The 18,416-nt window shown below is 40.4% G+C and overlaps 1 protein-coding gene across 2 annotated transcripts; it reads right to left on the bottom strand.

Annotated features, from left to right (window-relative positions):
* Window positions 1-8,859: 8,859 nt before the first annotated feature.
* On the bottom strand, window positions 8,860-17,565 carry naa38 (N-alpha-acetyltransferase 38, NatC auxiliary subunit). Of its 2 annotated transcripts, none has more exons than XM_048269217.1 (3): window positions 17,404-17,555; window positions 16,726-16,894; window positions 8,860-9,264 (listed from the first exon to the last, which is right to left on the bottom strand). In XM_048269217.1, exons 1-3 carry the CDS (start codon window positions 17,455-17,457, stop codon window positions 9,149-9,151), a joined length of 339 nt encoding a protein of 112 aa, XP_048125174.1. In that variant the 5' UTR covers window positions 17,458-17,555; the 3' UTR covers window positions 8,860-9,148. The 2 variants fall into 2 exon arrangements, with proteins under 2 accessions (XP_048125174.1, XP_048125175.1); XM_048269218.1 differs by having other exon boundaries at window positions 9,179-9,264; window positions 16,667-16,894; window positions 17,404-17,565.
* Between the last annotated feature and the right edge of the window lie 851 nt (window positions 17,566-18,416).

Below are 18,416 nucleotides of genomic sequence, written 5' to 3'. Positions count from 1 at the left end.
TTATGTAAGATCAATACTTTCCAAGATACAGCCAGTTTTACATGGGGAGGGGGGTGTCGATTTTGTTTGCCTCTTTTTTTGTCAAAGTTCACAAGCCCACAGCACAAGAACTAAACCATGTACATGTAGGAGGCTCAAATTTTGCATACTGGTACATAAATAGGAATAGTATGTAGCAAAATCGTCACGTTTGGTCTGGATAATCCTGCATGGTCATAGCTGTCCCTCAAAAAATTTTTGGCTGGGCTCTGTTTAAGCCTTCAGAAGACATATTTGTACTCAACATAGGCTCTTGATTTATTTTCCTTACTGAGATAAGTAGAAACACTCTCACAAAAAACAATGAACAGAAAATAAATTCCTTCAGGGTCTGAACAGCAGACCTTAGAAGTCTAAAAAATAATTTTGGTTCTCATTTTCAGAGCACCTAAACACCTTGTGGGAATATACAAAGATTTTTTTAAAATATTTTTTTCTTTATTCTCAATGATCTTTTCTTTTTAAAAACACCAATTTGACTTGTCTTATGCAAATCTTTCTTTTTCACTTTCCACCCTGAACATGGGCAAAATGCACCATTGACATCAATATGTTTTGTATAGAGCTACCACAGGTTACTCTATACAACCACAGGTTCAGTGTGGTGACTCTATAAAACATATTGATGTCAATGGGGCATTTTGCCCATGTTCAGGGTGGAAAATAAAAAAGAAAGATTTGAATAAGACAAGTCAAATTGGTGTTTTCAAAAAGAAGGGATCATTGACGGTACAGTAGAAAAATTCTACTGTACCGTCTGGAAGTGTGATTTTCAGCTCAGCAGGGTATACATACAACACCGAAGCGGAGGTCAGGGATCTTGCCATCCCGTAGCAATTTCTTTACGTCGTTGAACTGGGCTCGTTGTCGGCTAACCTCCAGGCTATAGTCGTGGGAAAATGCGGATATGATCCCACTCGGCCGTTTTCAGGAGTTTCCCGGCAGCCTTTTTGAGAATCTCGACTTTCTCTTGATAGTAGTGGCATCTGACAATAAAAGTTCTGGGTGGGCCTCCTCGGGGATCATCACTCTGGTCCGAGGTGCGCAGAGCGCGATGTGCTCGGTCCAGCAGAGGAGCTTTCTCCATCTCCAACGTCTCGTCCAGGATATGTGAGATATAGTTGACTGGCCCCCTGACACTCTCTCTTCCTTCTTTCACCCCAATTATTCGTAAATTACATCGCCGTGATCTATTTTCCAGATCTTCATTGCATGCTTTCAAATTGGCTATATCCTTCTTCATTTTGCCACCTCACGTTTTAGAGTGTTGACTATGGAAGACTGTTCGCTAGCAGCTTCTTCAACTTGCTGGAACTGTTGCTCCAAAGCGCCGATTCTACCATTAACATTGTCCACGCCCACTTTCAATTCCTCCTTGAGTTGGTCCACCTGACCTTTAATGTCTGCCGTCTGGCCTTCCATTTTCTCATCAATTTTCGCCAGGAGTTCTTCCTTTTGGCTCTTGGTCCATTGTAGCGGCGCTAGTGGAGCTGCTAGCTGGAGTGTTAGCCTGCCTAGCCGATCTGCCACGACCAGACATAGTAACCAAATTACTAATAAACTGTAGGCTTCAAGGGAAAATATGACTTCTTTAAAGGTTAAGTCATGCGCGAATTGTTGACTAGTCGTAATTCACCTTACTGTAAGCTGTGGACTATATACATCATTTGAAGAGCTGGCAGAGCACCACAAACACGTCTACATGGCTCCGCTACAGGAAGTCAACCCTACTACTCCTGTTTTTAATTATTAGTTTATTTCTATATGTAAACCACTTTGATATATGACTATTATTACTGTCAATTCAAGGTATGTGCAGACACACAAACACCTTGTAAAAACTAATTCACCTGTACACACTCATCTGTGGTGTGTCAGCTGTCAAATGGAAAGATGTGTGCAGTGATTTGTTGCACTTGAAGGCAGCATTTTACCCACTCTTGCCACTTTCACTAAAACTTAACAATTACATTTAGAATATCTCTCACATTAGTGCAGATCTATTCATGATATTCAATCACATCACAATCATGTTCTGATTTATGACTGATTAGCCTACATTTATCACAGGGCCAGACCAGTGAGGATCCCGCTTGGTTATTCAGTCATCAGTGTAAAAAGGGTGAAACCTAAACCCCTTTTCTCTGCAGCTCTCCAGGACTGAAATTTCAACCGTCTGTACCAAAGTCGGGGGTTAATTATTTAAACCTGACTCACTCCGTAGACCAGGCCGGGTGATGCTCAAGAGTGACCATGGAAAAAAAGAGTGATGGAATTATCTAGACGGCAGCAGTGGAGCATGGTTAAAAATGAAACAGTTGATTAATCAATAAATGATCATTGTCAATTTCACAGTGATCACAGCATTATTGCTTTTGAATAAAAAGTACCAGAATGTCTGTCTGTAACTTCAGAATGAGTATTCGGTATGAGAGCTCAGTGAATGACTCAGGCTATACCTTCTGAAAATCCTATGAGTTGTTATGATATTGGAACATCTAGATTTGCCACAGCTCAATTTCCCAGAAGACGGCTAATTAATGCTGTGAATATAGCCTGAATACCCATACAAACCTTTGTAAAATGGGGATTTGCTCTGCAGGTCCGTCTGGCCAGAAGGCCATTGAAGCCTGTTTACAATGTCCCAATGTCCCCTCAGCAGTCAAATGGAGACTGTGAACATGTGGAAATAAAATCTCCACCCTAGCATAATGTCATTCTCAAGTCGGCTTTTATTGTCAATTTCTTTACATGCACTGGTCATACAAAGAATTGAAATTTCGTTTCTTACTTTCCCATGCAGACATAGACATGCTTTAAATACAGACATAGACATACTATAGACATAGCCATAGACAATAAACATTAAATTAAAGTGCAAGACTGAAATATAGAACATGTATGTATCAAAATAGAAATATAGGACATATGTATAAAAAAAATAGAGGTAGTTGTGTTGTATATTTATATAGTCTTAACAGTTACATGAAGTTTAAACTTGTGCTTGTGTGACCTGTATATTTACATTGATATGCGGTATGCAGTAATTTCAAAGTATATCAGGCTTGATGTGAAGCAGCAACACGTTAGGCTCGCAGTCACAGTGCAGTTCCACAGGGCGGTGTTGGGGGGGGGGTTAGGGTAGACAGGATCCTAGTTTCCTAGGTTCCTGGCTGGCTGGTGGGTGGGGGGGGCTGTCAGTGATAAACGTATGCAGAGACTGATGCCAATAACCAGTTCTTTGCATGTATGCAGAGACTGATGCCAATAACCAGGTAGCTTTTTAATACCAATACCATCAGCAGATCCCCTGCAAACTGACAGACTGTTATATCAGCCAAAGACCTTCAAATGTTTTCCCAACCTTTAGCACCAAACTAAATCATAAATGAACACACAAGTGCTCTCTTTGAGCAAGCACTCTCAAAGACATCTAGTGAACTGTCATAATTGGCAGATGATCCACTGGATCATTTTAATAAAAAAAAAGGCAAATATTATTGATGATATTGCGCCATACATTCAAGACAGTTAATGACAAACAGAAAGCACCATGGAAACAAAATCCAGCGGTTAAAATCCTAAAAACAGAATGTAGGAAGACCAAAAGAAAATGGTGCAAATACAAACTTCAGATCCACTATGAAATCCATAAAAACATGTTCCGCATGTTTAATTCTGAAACTATGCAAAGCAAGACAGTCTTTCTTCTGAAATATCACCAGTAGAAGTACAAATAACTCCCGTGTGCTATTTTCAAATAACAAACTCCCCCTCACATTATTAGCACCTGAACTTCCCTCAACTAATAAATGCAATGAGTTTTCATCTTTTTTCAAAGGGAAATTTGATCAAATCCGACTGAACATATTAGTCAACTACTAACTCAACATCTGTATCTTACAGCTTCATGGGAAAGGAAACTTAATTTGATGTCAGAGTTTGATAGACTGTGAAACTCTTGAAAAAACTGTACAGAACCTCAACACTTCCACATGTGGCTTAGACACTCGACCAGTTTTTTTTTTTTATCTGTTCTTCATGTCATAGTAGCAGACGTGCCTCACATTGGAAATGTATCATTACTGTCTGGCACAAGTCCCTGAAAAAACAACTGTTCTCCAAAACAGAAAGAAAAGCCCCTTCTCAAGAAGAATAACTTGGTGCCACCATGCAACTACAGGCCCATATCCAATTTACCTTTTATTGACAAAATTATTGAAAAAAGTCTTTAATCAACTAACCACCTTCCGAACATCAAATGGGTATTTTGTTTTATTTGTTTTTGGGCAAATCACAGCACTGAAACAGCTCTTATTAAGGTTTTAAATGACATATGCCTCAATACAGATGCATCCAAAACATCAGTCCTATAGTGTTATTGGACCTTAGTGCAGCCTTCAACACTGTTGATCACAACATACTGTATTACTACAAAGACTAGACCACTGGGTTGGATTTTCAGGTATAGTCATTAATTGGGTCAAATCATATCAAGAAGGGAGTTTGTTTGTTGCCATTGGCAACTGTACCTCAAAGCCAACGTGGTGTTCCCCAGGGGATGATCTTGGGGCTATTGTTCAATTCTTCTTTTTGTCTTTAAAGCTTTACATGGACAATCTCCCCAATACCTAAGTGAGCTTGTACACTTTAACTGCCCTCTCAGAACTCTTAGGTCCTCAGCTTCCGAAAACAGCATGGCATTTAAAGTGTTAATGGTTTTAGTCATTGTTATTAAATATTAATATATTTAATATAGAATATATATCATTAACATCAGTGGACTTGAAATTAAATTCAGCTTTTGTCCATTAGTTTAGCTTCAAAGGGTTAAGTAGAGGAGTGGACTAACAGTTCACTCCTCTATTCTCAAACACCCACACACATGCATCAACACAGAGACCCATGTACCCATTCACATACTTTAATCTGTGGCACAATGCTAAAAAATATGTTCTTGTTGCCTTGGCAATGAAAACATGTGGCACTGCAGAGAAGCAAGCTTGTCTCTTCATTCACACAAAGACACGGATTACATCTTGACCAACTTTAAGAAAAGAGAGTCAGGGGCAAGTTTGGTGTCTTGAATCATGTCAAGATGCCACTGATATCTGTGCTGCCTTGTTAGTCAGAGCCATGATTTGGCTGTGTATAGGAGATCTGGTCTACAAATAGTCTACCTGACAATCCAAAGTACAGATCTTGAGCCAAACCCTTGGCTACACATTGGTGGTGGTTAGTGAGGTCCCCTTTTCCATATTGAAGTGCTTTGAGTGATGAGAAAGCGCTTTGAGTGTTTGGGTGTTGTTGTTATGTAGAGAGCAGTCTTATTTTTCCTTCTTGTGATGACATTATGGGAAACATGCACACAGGCTACATATCAAATTGCTCTAATTCACTATTCCGTATAGCCTAGGCCGGGAATGGTTGCTGTAGCCCACTTTGCGAAGACGAAAATTTGCTAAATTTGCTTGGCTACCGGGCATTGATTGATTTTGCATATAAATTGGCAAAATGATCATAAACACCACATCCAGATCACAGGCCAGCACTGATCGAATGAGGAGATTGAGTTTTTAGATCCCCAGACGCTGTAACGAGGGTAGCCTACATTGCAAACAGGCCCTCCCCTGCTGTGAGCTGATGACTGTTTTCTCCTGGAGTACACTACAATCTCCGCCACCGAGACACTGATGGCACTACAACGAGCCCTCGATGACGGGTGGGCCTTGCGATGACAAGCGGCCAGTTAATCTCCAGAGCTGCTTCTTCAGCAATCAGCGCGGGTCGCTGTCTCTGTCTGAGGTGATTACAGAGAGCTTGCCAGCGGTGCTCCGCGTTGACCCCACCACTCACGCCACAATGACAAGGAGCGAATCATGTCGTGAGGGAGGTGGTATTGGATGGCGGCGCCGGGGGAAGCTAGCCACACTCCGACACCTCTACATATAAATGAACAGGAGAGGTTGCGCCTGGTAGCACTGTATCCATGACAACCCTCCAGCAATATACCCTTCTTTTGTTTTTTAACTATTGGAAACCAAGCCCCCCCCCTCCACCACTGTGATTGCTGGTGCACCCTCAGTATATGAAAGTTCACAAGATCACTGCCTCATTAGCCTGTCTTTCCAGTGCATGGCTTGCTCCTTGTGGCTTACAGCAGGCTTCCGCTGCATTGCACGGTCTATTCAATTGATGAGAGTTGGCATCCTATCAGTCTGAATGTCGGTGTCAAGCTAGATATCCCAGTATGATTGGTTTTTCCTCACTTCTGTGAAAATCATTCCAGTTAACAGTGGTAAAAAAAAAAATGAAATTAAAAAAATGAGTCAGCATCTGCCGCAGTGCTCAAGGACATGTTTGTCCTTTAGAGTAGGGTGTAGGGTTATGTGTGTGTGGAGTATGATTGCATATTTAGAGCTATTAGCTTAATAAGAAGCTGTAGAACATTAGATGAAGTGGAGCATTGTGATATTCTCATTCACCCTTTAACAGTTATAGGACAAAGGGTATCGGCGCCCTCAGATTTGACTTCCTCCAACATTAGGTAACCAATCAGACTTGGTCTGTACATTTGTCCGATCAAGATACAATACTAAAATACATGTATAATGGCATAAAACGGAGTTGCGTGTGACAATTGCGTATATGCCCGGCTCTTCCTGGAATGCTCTTTGACCAGCTCATAGGCCTATATTTCCGATGGGACGTCAGCGGTGTTCAGTGTCCGAGTGAATACAAAAGGAGCAGAATATAATAGAAGATGCTGTTACAATTTTACTTACTCAGCTGTAATAAAAAACGAGAAAGCTAACAAAGCAGTTTTCTCCACTAAAGATATAAAACCCTAAATGTTCATTATAACCTCTTTTGTAATTGGGACAAAAGGTGTATTCAGAGAATGTTCGGGAAAAAGAGTGTTGAACACAATCATGTCCACAAGGCTCGGGCCATCAAACAGCTGGGTGTCCTTGCTCAATTGGTCCTATTTTTTTAGAGGTTTGTTGTTCATGGAACTACCCAGCCCAAGGACATGCTTTTCACTGTATACAAGGGATAGGCAGAGGTTTCAGGCCCCCACACTTTTTCACATCTTTTAAGTTGCAGCCTTATACTAAAAATCATTTACAGTTGTGCTCAAAAAAATAGCAGTGCCTTTAGAAAAAAGAGTAAATGTCAAAATTATTCAAACAAATTGTACTTTCATGAACACAGATGCATTGGGGACACAGTACATTCTATTCCAAAGCAAAACAATTGGGCAAAGTCATCAAAACTTAAATAATAATAATGATATTTCATAGAAAGTCAGAAATGCCATCTTTCCTTGGAAACTCAAAAATGTAATGTACAAACTAAGAAATTATTGATAAGTGAACTTGGCTGAGTATCCTAAAATAATATTTTGTTGCAAAACCACGGTTTCTGATAACTGCTTCACATCTGTGGTGCATGGAGTCAACCAACTTCTGGCATCGTTCAACAGGTATTGCAGCCCAGGTTAATTGTACTGTATTCCACAATTCCTCTTTGTTTCTTGGTTTTGCCTCATGCACTGCACTTTTTATGTCAGCCCACAAGTTTTCTATGGGATTATGGTCCGGGGATTGTGCTGGCCACTCCATCAGTTGAATCCTGTTCATATGGAACCATGCTTTTGCTCGCTTGCTGGTGTGTTTCGGGTCATTATCTTGTTGAAAGGTCCACCTCAAAGGCATTTCCTCTTCAGCATGACCTCTTCCAGTATGTCAGACGCCCTGCAAACACCGAATTCAAGCCACAGTACTCAGTGAAGACAATTAAGCATGGTGGTGCAAGCATCATGATATGGGGATGTTTCTCCTACTACGGTGTTGGTCCTATTTACCGCATACCAGGGATCATGGATCAGAAATTTCCTCTTCAGCATATGGCAGCATGACCTCTTCCAGTATCCTGATGTACTCGAACTGATCCATGATCCCTGGTATGCGGTAAATTAAACATTATATTCTGATTAAGAGTTTTAGCAAAATAGTATCATGGATGTTTGACTCTTTTTCTGTCGGCTGAAAGGTAAATCTAGAGTCTGTGATTCTAATCAAATTCTCGCTTGTCCGCAATTTCCTCATCGAAATCCATTGACTGTTTTACATAGCAGACCCTATGTATAGCAGACCCTTGAACTCACAATCCAGAATACTCTCTACATCTAGCCTTCGTGGTGATTAACTATGCAAGGTCTAATGGTAAAGCCACTTAAGAGATATAGTACAAACACTATATTACATGTAAGACCCCATGTGACCTTAACATTTGATCCTATGATTTAATGTATCTAATCCAACCATCAAGGCCTTGTGAGTAACTGTGCAATGTTTGATGAACAGCATTCAAGCAAATTGGTAGATATCATGCAAACATTGTATTAGATGAGGGATAGCCTGTGACTTTGACCTTTAACCCCAACTCCTTGACGACCAAAAGTGTCCATCTAGCCTTTGTAGCGATTAACTGTGCCCAGTTTGAGATCCTTCCTCCAAAGACTGTACGACGTGTAGGAGCCCATGTGACCTTTGTGTTTGACCCCACAACACTGATCAGTCCATCTTGCTTTTGTATTGATTAACTGTGCAAAATTAGAGATCCTTCCGCCCCGATGAGAGATATAGCGCTGTCGTAGTGGACGGAACCACGCGTACAGTTGCATGCACAAAGGGACGACCAGACAACAGTATGCTTGCCAGCCCACTAGTGTGGGCAGAGGCATGATTATTATATACTGCTACAAGAATGTGCCTCAGACAACATCTCTATGGCAAAAATGACAATACTCATCCATAATTTAACAAACCATTTTCATTACAATATAAAACACTGAATATGTCGCCATACAGCAGCATTTTTGCAGTTCACAGACTTTAATGGATAAGTAAACCATTTGTAAAGGTAAGTAAACCTCTCAGTTCCACTTGTGGTCCAAGAAAAAGGTCATTCCTCATCTCTCGGCAGTCTTCAAAGGCTGAATTCTTGAACTCAAGTCAGTTTTTGTGGACAGTGTATCGCTGCAAATACATATGCGTTTCCACAGCCATTTAGAAGCTGAATGCAGTCTTTCAGAGGATAGACATCACATCCCTTGGGAGTTGTTCACTAAACTTTCAGATTCCACTTCAATGGAGACGACATGGTGCCCTGGGATCATGGCAAGACCCAAGACCCTTGGCTCCCCTTGAGAGAATGAGTCTGTGAAGAGAAAAGGACTGTTAGAGTCATATCTACCTATCTAGCTCCAGGATTTTCATCAAGTGCTACGTGGCCAACTGGTGATTTGTGAAGGCATTGCTGGCGGTTACATGTAGGGCTACCATTACTGTGGGAATCAACTCTTTTATTCAGCGGAGATCCTGAAGATGCTTTCTTAAGCGCTCCACATGTAGGCTAGGCAGCCGTGGCCTACAGGTTAGCGCTTCGGACTTGTTACCATAGGGTTGCCGGTTCGAACCCCGACTAGTAGGAATGGCTGAAGTGCCCTTGAGCAAGGCATCTAAAGCAACATATCAGAAATATAGAAAAAAACATGTAACACAGTTATTAGAGAAGAGTCAGTCATTCCCCTTTGTTGCTGTGACCGTTTATGATCCAATCAGCAACATATCAGAAATACTATTATACTACTATGGATATATAAAGGCTTTGCTGACAAATGCCTAGGCTAACAAATGCCTAGGCATTTGATGCGGACTCCAAGCAGCTAGTAAGTAGCTTGCTCTTAGCATATGTCGCAATTATTTGACTTTATACACAGACATTCAAGACTGGCAGCCTTAACCCTTTACCCCCCACAAGCACGCCATATGGCAACTGTGGCAAGGAAAAACTCCCATATTCCAGGAAGAAACCTTGAGCAGAACCTGACTTAATAAGGGGAGCCCATCTGCTTCTGGCTGGCTGCGCCCTCCAATGGCAGCAGATGTAGAATAATCTGAAAAAGTAGTCTACAGGATAAGATGAGTTAACTAAAGGCTTTCCTATACAGTTTTCAGATCTTTTAAAAAAATATTTACTGAACTCGCCTGCTTGATGCACAGAGGCAGGGTGTTCCATGTTTTGGGGCATAATGGATAAAAGCAGCTTCTTCACTTTGCTTGTGGAGCACTTTGGGTACAATTAAAAGATTAGAATTGGATGATCTAAGTTTCCTTTGTGGTTGATAAGATATTAAAAGCTCAGAGATATATGAAGGTGCTATGCCATTCAGAGCTTTGTAAGTAATTAACATAACCTTAAAATCAATTCTATAGGAAACAGGGAGCCAGTGCAGTTCAGCCAACACAGGGGTGATGTGTTCTCTCTTCTTGGTCTTAGTTAAAAGTCTAGCCGCAGAGTTCCATATGAGTGCCAATTTCTTTAGATGTTTTTTGGGAAGACCAGTGAAAAGTGCATTGTAGTAGTCTAACCTGCTAGTGATAAAGGCATGAATTTGTTTTTCTGCATCTTGTTGAGTTAAAAAGGGCTGCACTTTGGCAATGTTTCTCAGGTGGAAATAGGCTGTCTGAGTAACTTGATATGGGGCTTAAAACTCAACTCTGCATCTAAGATGACACCGAAGCTTGTTACTTTTGGTTTGACCTGGTGCACCAAGTGTTCCCCATTTTACTAAGAACAATGTCTCGCTTTGGTTTTGGTCCAACCAAAAGTACCTCTGTTTTGTCATCATTTAGTTTCAAAACATTTTTGCTCATCCACTGATTAATTGAGGTTAGGCATGCAGTGAGGGAGCAAAGGCCATCTGGGTTAGTTGGCTCCACAGAAATATACAATTGGGTATCATCTGCTTGGTGTGGAAGTTTACATTATGCTGATTTATGATGTTTCCCAACGGAAGCATATGTAGGGAAAAGAGCAAGGGACCAAGGCAGCTCCCCTGGGCCACACCAAAAGGCAAGTCATGTTTTACAGACACATGATCTCCTAGACTGATATAACAATCTCTGCCAGTAATGTAGGTTTTAGACCAGTTTAGAGCATTATCAGAGAGACCCACCCACTTCACAAGGCGGTGAATTAGGATGCTATGATCAATGGTGTCAAATGCCGCACTCAAGTCTAGAAGAATAAGGATTGAGACTTTGTTTGAGCCAGTCTAAGATCATTGACTATTTTTTCTAGAGCCGTTTCTGTGCTGTGATTTGATCTAAAACCTGATTGGAATTTTTCAAGGATACTGTTTTCGTTGAGGAAAGTATTTAACTGATTACAAACGACTTTTTCAAGTACTTTGCTCAGGAACGGTGGGTTTGATATAGGCCTGTAGTTGCTCAGATTAGTATGGTCAAGATTGGACTTTTTAAGTAAAGGTTTCACAACAGCGTTTTTAAAAGCAGTTGGAAATATACCTGTTTCTAATGAGGTATGTATTACCTTGAGAATAAAGGGAGCTAAGCCATCATATACATTTTTGAGGAATCTAGCAGGGATTGGATCCAAAGCACATGTTGAGGAGCCGGTTTGAGTTATAATTTTACTAAGCTCAGATTGCGTAATAGTGCTAAAGAACCTTAATTTTGGGGGGCTGTTTTTGGGTGTACTATCAAACATATTACCTGTGTTACCAATAGTCTCCCTTATAGAAATTACTTTGTTTTTGAAGAAGTCTGCAAATTCTTCGCATCTTAGAGAGGGTGCCTGACTGAGTGTATCAAAAGGTGTTTGATGCAATAGCCTATCAATGGTGGAGAACAACACCCTAGAGTTTCCACTGTTTTCAGCAATTACCTTAGAGAAGTGGTTCCTTCTCTCATTCCGAATAGCTAATTATAATTAGCTATTTTTTCCTTTTAGAATGGCACGGTGAACCTGTAACTTAATTTTTCTCCATGTTCTCTCAGCTTTTCTACATGATCTTTTTAGATCATGGATATTTTCGTTCATCCAAGGTGTCAGTTTGCTACAGGGCCTTTTTTTAGTCTTTAAGGGTGTCACTCTGTCAAGCAGAGCACCTAGATCGCGATTGAGAGCCTGTACCATTTGATCAATTGGATGATGTAAAATATCTAAATTTATGGAGTCTATAAGAGCTATGAAGAGCTATAAGCTATAAGAGCTGTTCTGCTCTAATGTACAAGAGTCGCGATATGATTGCAATTTCGGGATGAATTTTTGAAGTATGTACAGTAGTACTATATTAAAAGATACACAATAATGATCAGACATATTTATATCATTTACTGATAAGTCTGTGACTTCTATCCCTCTAGAAATGACTAGATCGAGGGTGTTGCCAAGGTTGTGGGTGGGCCCTGTAACATGCTGCTTTAGCTCTAAACTGTCCAAAACATTAAGGAATTTACTGGCTTTAGCATCAGTTGTCTTATTGACATGAATATTAAAGTCGTCATTTACAATTATCCGATCATAGCTAGTGATGATGAGCGACATAAGTTCAGAAAACTGGTCGAGAAAGCCAGTCCATAGTTTAGGGGGTTAATAGAAGTACAACTGGGTCAGCCAAAGTTGACTCTAGTGCAGCTATATTTGTTTGAGAGAATGGAGGCAATTCCACCCGCTCGTTTGCCCTGTCTAATTGAGTGGAAGAAATTATAATTTGGGGGACAGGTTTCAAAAAGAACAGATAAAATTTTTCACTGATAATATCATTGATTGCAAAGGTTTTGGTAGTAAGTGCACCTATATTTAGTAAGCCCATGTTAGCTGAAAATGCCTCTGGCTTTTGAGGAATATGCTGAGGTATGGAAAGAATATTTGTTAGGTTCCTACTTTTTATTTTTTTTTTTTTTTTTTACTATACGTTGGGTAGAAATCAACGTTGGAATAGAACTATAAGCATAAGTCATGCTATTGCATGAAGCAGCTTGATCTATGGTAGTAGTATTGTATGTTACCCTGCAGAAAACATTTTCAGACCCATCCACATGTATAATGCCATTCGAATCAATACCTGGGGGGTGTGAATCTGTCATATTTTCTACAGAATGTCAATGTAGAATGTACTAATGTACTAAGACCTGAACAAAATCTCTTTCCACTTTAGAAAATAACACAAACTCAGCCAGCTGCTAGCTAGCTAGCTAGCTAACTAAAATGTTTAAATTATTAAAATTTCCCTTGGGATGACTAAAGTATCTATCTATATATCCATCTATCTATCTATCTATTAACCTGCACACACCTTGGAAACTAGATGATAATGATGATGGTAGTTGTGAATAGCAGCAACCAAAGTCAAAAGTACCATCACAGAGGCTAGCTAGTGTCAGTTCCTGTTTAGACATTCTCTGCTAGTGTTTCTTAAAGTAGGGGTTAAGTCATTGAGAGACCTCAGACCAGCCTCAGATGAGTCCAGGAAGTGACGTCAATTCCAGAAATAAGTACATCATTTACTTTACTCTTTATGGAGAATACAGCGGGAAAACACATATTTTCTAAATTACTTAACTCCCTCTCTTTTTTTTTACTGCAGCTTCTTCTACTGCGTAACGTAGTTAGCGTTAACTAGTGTCGCGACCACCACAAAGAAACCCACTCTTTGACCACTACGCGCGAGTATAAATGGTTACGGCGCTCCCGTGACGTCACATTGTCGCGCTACAGGTTGGGAGGGAGTTAAGTCAAAGATAATTAATGCATAGCAAGATGGGTCGTCCTAGTTCATGTCTATGAGAGCAAAGTGGAGTTCAGTCAGAGACGGGCTCTGGTTCAGTCCCCGCCGGGACAGGGGCGTGTCACTGACGTATGACTGACGTTTGGACGCCTCGGTTCCATGCCAGACAGAAGCCGGAGTACAAAACAAACTTGGTGTACTGTACACCTTCATTAATGTTGATTTTCTCCCGACTGGAGGGTCATACTGTCACAACATTCTCCTGAAATGGGGAGGAGGGTTTGGAGATCATGATACAGTGTCCGAAATGTGCATCCATTGCTCAGAAAAATAAGGTTTTGACAAATTCTGGGAAATTCTTGGATTCTGCCATAGACCTCAATGTTAAAAAGGGAGCCCGATCACTGCATAAATGGGGGATAGTGGCCCCCCTCGTGCGGGGCGTGTACTACTGCTACCCTATTTGCATACATTTCCAGGGACAGGAAATGGCCTCTCAGGAAGTATCTTCGTAATCAACCATCTTTGGTTAAGTCATTTAGAGACGAGTGACCGTCGCAGGAAGTGCATCATAACAAAGGGACGCCAGACCCTCTTGTAACAGCTGTACTCTGATACTGCAGACTTGTAAAATTAGTTAGAACATGAGGCAGAAAAACGTTTCCTCATGCTGCTTCCTTATGTTGGAATGTGCAAAAATGTACAAACAATCAAGAGGATGCCTTCTTGTATGTGATTTCTGCAACAGTGATTTTTTTCCAGGAGCACTTGTGTTAAAAAGTTAAAAATTTAGGAGCACAGACAAAAATTTGGGCGCACAGTCAGTTCTGTACTTAACTTAAACATAATCTAACATTACACTGCAGCTAACACTTAAACATGCCAGTGCACCAATTGCGAATATTAAGAATGACTGACAACATTTAGGCTACAGGAAATAGGATTTTAAAGATCAGTGCCAACTTTATTTTCAGTCTTTTCCTACATTTTGTTAATGTAAAATAGTATAATACATTGCCATATTTGCATTTAGCCTGTATATCAAGCATCCTGCCAAATGTAGGCTAATTTAATTATTTGTGAATCCATCTGTAGCTAATCCAAATATGCCCATGGTGACCTATCTGACTGCATACTGCAATACTACTACTAAAACAGTCCATTTTCTCTTCCACAAAACCCAACGTAGGCTAATCAATGTTGTATATATATTTTTTTTGTACTTTCACTTTTTATTTGACATATCTGCATTGATGGGGGCAGTAGGCAAACGTTAGGCCTACTTTCGTTTTGCACTTCAGCTTGTATTCTGTGTAAACAAACAAGCATGCGTGGAAGCCTGGAGTTGTCAGTAGCGTTCTACCTTTGAATAAAATGGGAGTATTACGGGGAAGCTACTTTTGTGCCTGTTAAGCTACAGCTATATTTTGCACACGCCAACTGGGCTAAAAGGCATGTTAGGTTACCTTTCCTTCTCTCACTGCATTCTCAGAATCTCATCCTGTTCCTCCGATATCCGATGAATTCGGTGGATAGAAGAACTAATTTCTTCAATCTTTGCATCTTGGCTGGCTAGTCTAACTTTCCACTTTTTCTGGGTGCTCTTGGATTTGATAGAAGCAACTACTAGCGAGTCACAACGCAAAACTGCTAACGTTGATGGGAGGTGTAGTTTTTATGCTGCATTCACAACGTGATTCTATGGTTTGCACCAGTAATGTTTCTTGATGTTGCGGTGTATTTTGTAGACAAACATTGACATGGTTAGAAGTCATTCGCACCAGTGCGCCTAAATATTTTTTTGCACTCGCACGCCATCATTTTTACTCGCATGTGCGAGTGAAATGGGCGCACTGTAGAGCCCTGTAGCCTATTGTTGATTTTTATGCTGTGGTGTAAAGCATGTCACACAGTAGCCTAGCCTACAGAAAACACTTAATTGATGTGATATAATGATGACTTGTTAAATGTATGCCTACAATGGTTTATTAAAGGGACACCAGGCAAGCCTGATGCTTTTTTTCTACGAAACTCCCCCTCGCTCGGTCTGAAGCTCTTTTCCTTTTCTTTGCGTCTTCCGTCAAGGGTTTTCGCTGCTTCTTATCGGCGGCTCTGCCATTATACACACGCTTGCAACAATCTCTAGCGTTTCGTTAGCCTGCCTCTGTGCTGTAAACTGATCCTGCTTCGGGTCGGGCGGTGGGATACACCGAACTTGCAAGTGGGATATTCTTCCTACAGGCAGTAGGGCGGCGAGAGAGCCTTCATTCACCCCGTAATGAGTCATTTAACCATATACCGACTTACGAAGATGATTAATTAACACGACAACGTTGCCTGGTGTCCCTTTAAACATAGTCATTTATTTCATCAGTCATCATGTTCATGTTAATGAATAGGAAGGACATTTATCATACCCATAAACAAAAAATTCGCGCAATATCTGCCGTGAGTCCCTATGCGTGAGTCACAAGCTCCTCCCAGCGAACTCTGCCAGATCATGTGGACAGTCGTGATCGGTTATTTAATAAATAAATGTGAATTACGAATAATAATAAAAAGCTTCTACCTAATGTGACTATTTTTTATATAAACTGTAAAAGAAAATACATGTTTTCCCACTGTATTCTCCATAAAGAGTAAAGTAAATTATGTTTCTGGAATTGACGTCACTTCCTGGACTCATCTGATGCTGGTCTGAGGTCTCTCAATGACTTAACCCCTACTGAACGGCGAGTATGTAGGACGCTTAACCCCTCACTGCTCCCCGAGCGTCGCTGTAGCAGGCAGCTCACTGCGTCGGGATTAGTGTGTGCTTCTGTTCACTGTGTGCTGAGCATGATTTTATTGAGCGGCACTGACATAAAATAGAACTGATGGTAATAGGCAAGGCGCTAGCAGGGTAAGTTTGACGCTGGTGTGCGGGGTTGTCAAAAGCAGAGTGCGTCACACTTCTGTCAGTGCTTATGTGTGGAGGCATTTAGTCTGAATGATGGTTCCCTGGTCACAATCAAACACAAGCACCTGATCTAGAGGCGTTCCAGTAGTTAACACAGACGTTCCTACAGGTAACAGCGGCCCACCTGTGGATTTGAGGAACTCCTGAGCAGAGCCGAGAATGACATTGCAGTCCCGGTCGGTGCACAAGAACAGTCCCACAAGAGTGCGGCCATCAGTCATACGGATCCGCATGTTCTTGTTCAGAAGGCTCTCCAGCTTCTGCCTCGCCATAGAGTACGAGGACTCCTCTGACTAGATCAGAGATAGACAGATAGACAGACAGAGAGAGATGACAATAATTGGTTATGATGCCTTTCATTCATTCATTCATTTTTACCCGACTTTAACTTGGGCAATATTTATAAATCAACTGAATATATAAGATAAAGTTCAACCACAGCCTGTGAAATCACTACAAATGTTCAGTTTCAACCCCTGTTTAGTATCATAATCACGTGAAAATGTTTGCCTACAAATGATGACTTAATTTAGTTGACATCTGTCAGCTTCATAGTTTACATACCAGTAGCCTATTCACTATATTAATCTATTTGGCGTTTGTGAGCACAGTGATAAACAACTATGCATATATTGCATTCATATAATACAATCAGCAAACACAGACTAATTATTATTAGACACCAAATATAAAAGGGGGGAAAGCTAAACCAGTCAGTCTAATTTGAATGCTATGCTACCTAACATCGTGTAGATTTATTAACGCTACATTTTAACTACACAAAATATAACATTAATCTTACCTCCGATTGCATGTCTGATCCGTTTTCTTCGTTTCCTGTTGCCATATTCGGCATATTACAGCCTAAATGTGCACAATTTCAGCTCTGGTTTTATGCTAATGTTATGTTCGACACATTGAAGAGCAGCGTGAATCTAGCAACAGTTGAAGAAAATTCCCATATGGCCACCATTCGCTAATCCTTCGAAATAAAAGTTAGAATTTCTTTATTCGTTTTTCGATTCATGAAGAGGGAAATTATTCATTTAAAACATTATTGTGTTAAAAAAGGTAAAGTTAAGTTTGAAAATAATTAAGTAAGTCATTTAAATAGAAAACACACCATGAAATGCTATATTACCATATTGCCTAGTGTCGAATTAAAATTGTGTGGTGGGGTAATTCAACACTAGGAAATACTTTTTTAATGGTGTAGGCCTACTTTCGATTTAAATTACGTATTTAGCAAGACAACTTTGCTACAATTACACCATTTGCAGATGCATTTGCATAGGATAGGACCTACTTTTAGCTGATCGTTTGTGTAACCTACCTTTATTTTGACGCTTTTCGCCGCTATATTGTCGCTAGCTCCACGGAACTACATTGCAGCATTGAAGGATGTCATTCTTCTTCTGCTTGTCCAGACCTCCTACTGCTTGTACGCCTGTGTTCATTATAGCGCCGCTTAACATTGTGGTGGAATAACCTACATGCAGGTCAAATTAAGCACCTAAAATCAATGGCGCATCTGGGTGTTTCTGCAACGAACAGGCACTTTTATGTCCTTGTAAAGACATTTTGAATTTTTTCAAATTTTGTCACATGATGCTTGATAAATATACTGTGCTATTATACATATTGTCTTAAAATATTATGTAAAGAACATTTTATTTAATAAGATTTCTAAAGTATATTTTAAAATACTTTTGAAAAATAAGTTCATATTACTGTTGGATTCATGTGTAGCCTATGATGTGATGATACTGAAAGCTAACATAACAAACCTTGTTAGCTGCCATTATCTGCAGTATT

This window comes from Alosa alosa, chromosome 18 (genome assembly GCF_017589495.1).
Source record: "Alosa alosa isolate M-15738 ecotype Scorff River chromosome 18, AALO_Geno_1.1, whole genome shotgun sequence".
Taxonomy (NCBI): domain Eukaryota; kingdom Metazoa; phylum Chordata; class Actinopteri; order Clupeiformes; family Clupeidae; genus Alosa; species Alosa alosa.
Note: the sequence above shows the minus strand (reverse complement) of the source record. Positions and strands in the feature narration are given on the sequence as shown.

What these genes read in the sequence shown, in the direction of transcription:
- naa38 (XM_048269217.1), bottom strand. Translation starts at nt 17,457, where the DNA reads ATGCCGAATATGGCAACAGGAAACGAAGAAAACGGATCAGACATGCAA. An exon ending in GATCAGACATGCAATCGGAG is followed by an intron (nt 16,895 to 17,403) that starts GTAAGATTAATG and finishes TCTCTGATCTAG; the next exon opens with TCAGAGGAGTCCTCGTACTC. An exon ending in GGAGTTCCTCAAATCCACAG is followed by an intron (nt 9,265 to 16,725) that starts GTGGGCCGCTGT and finishes TTCTCTTCACAG; the next exon opens with ACTCATTCTCTCAAGGGGAG.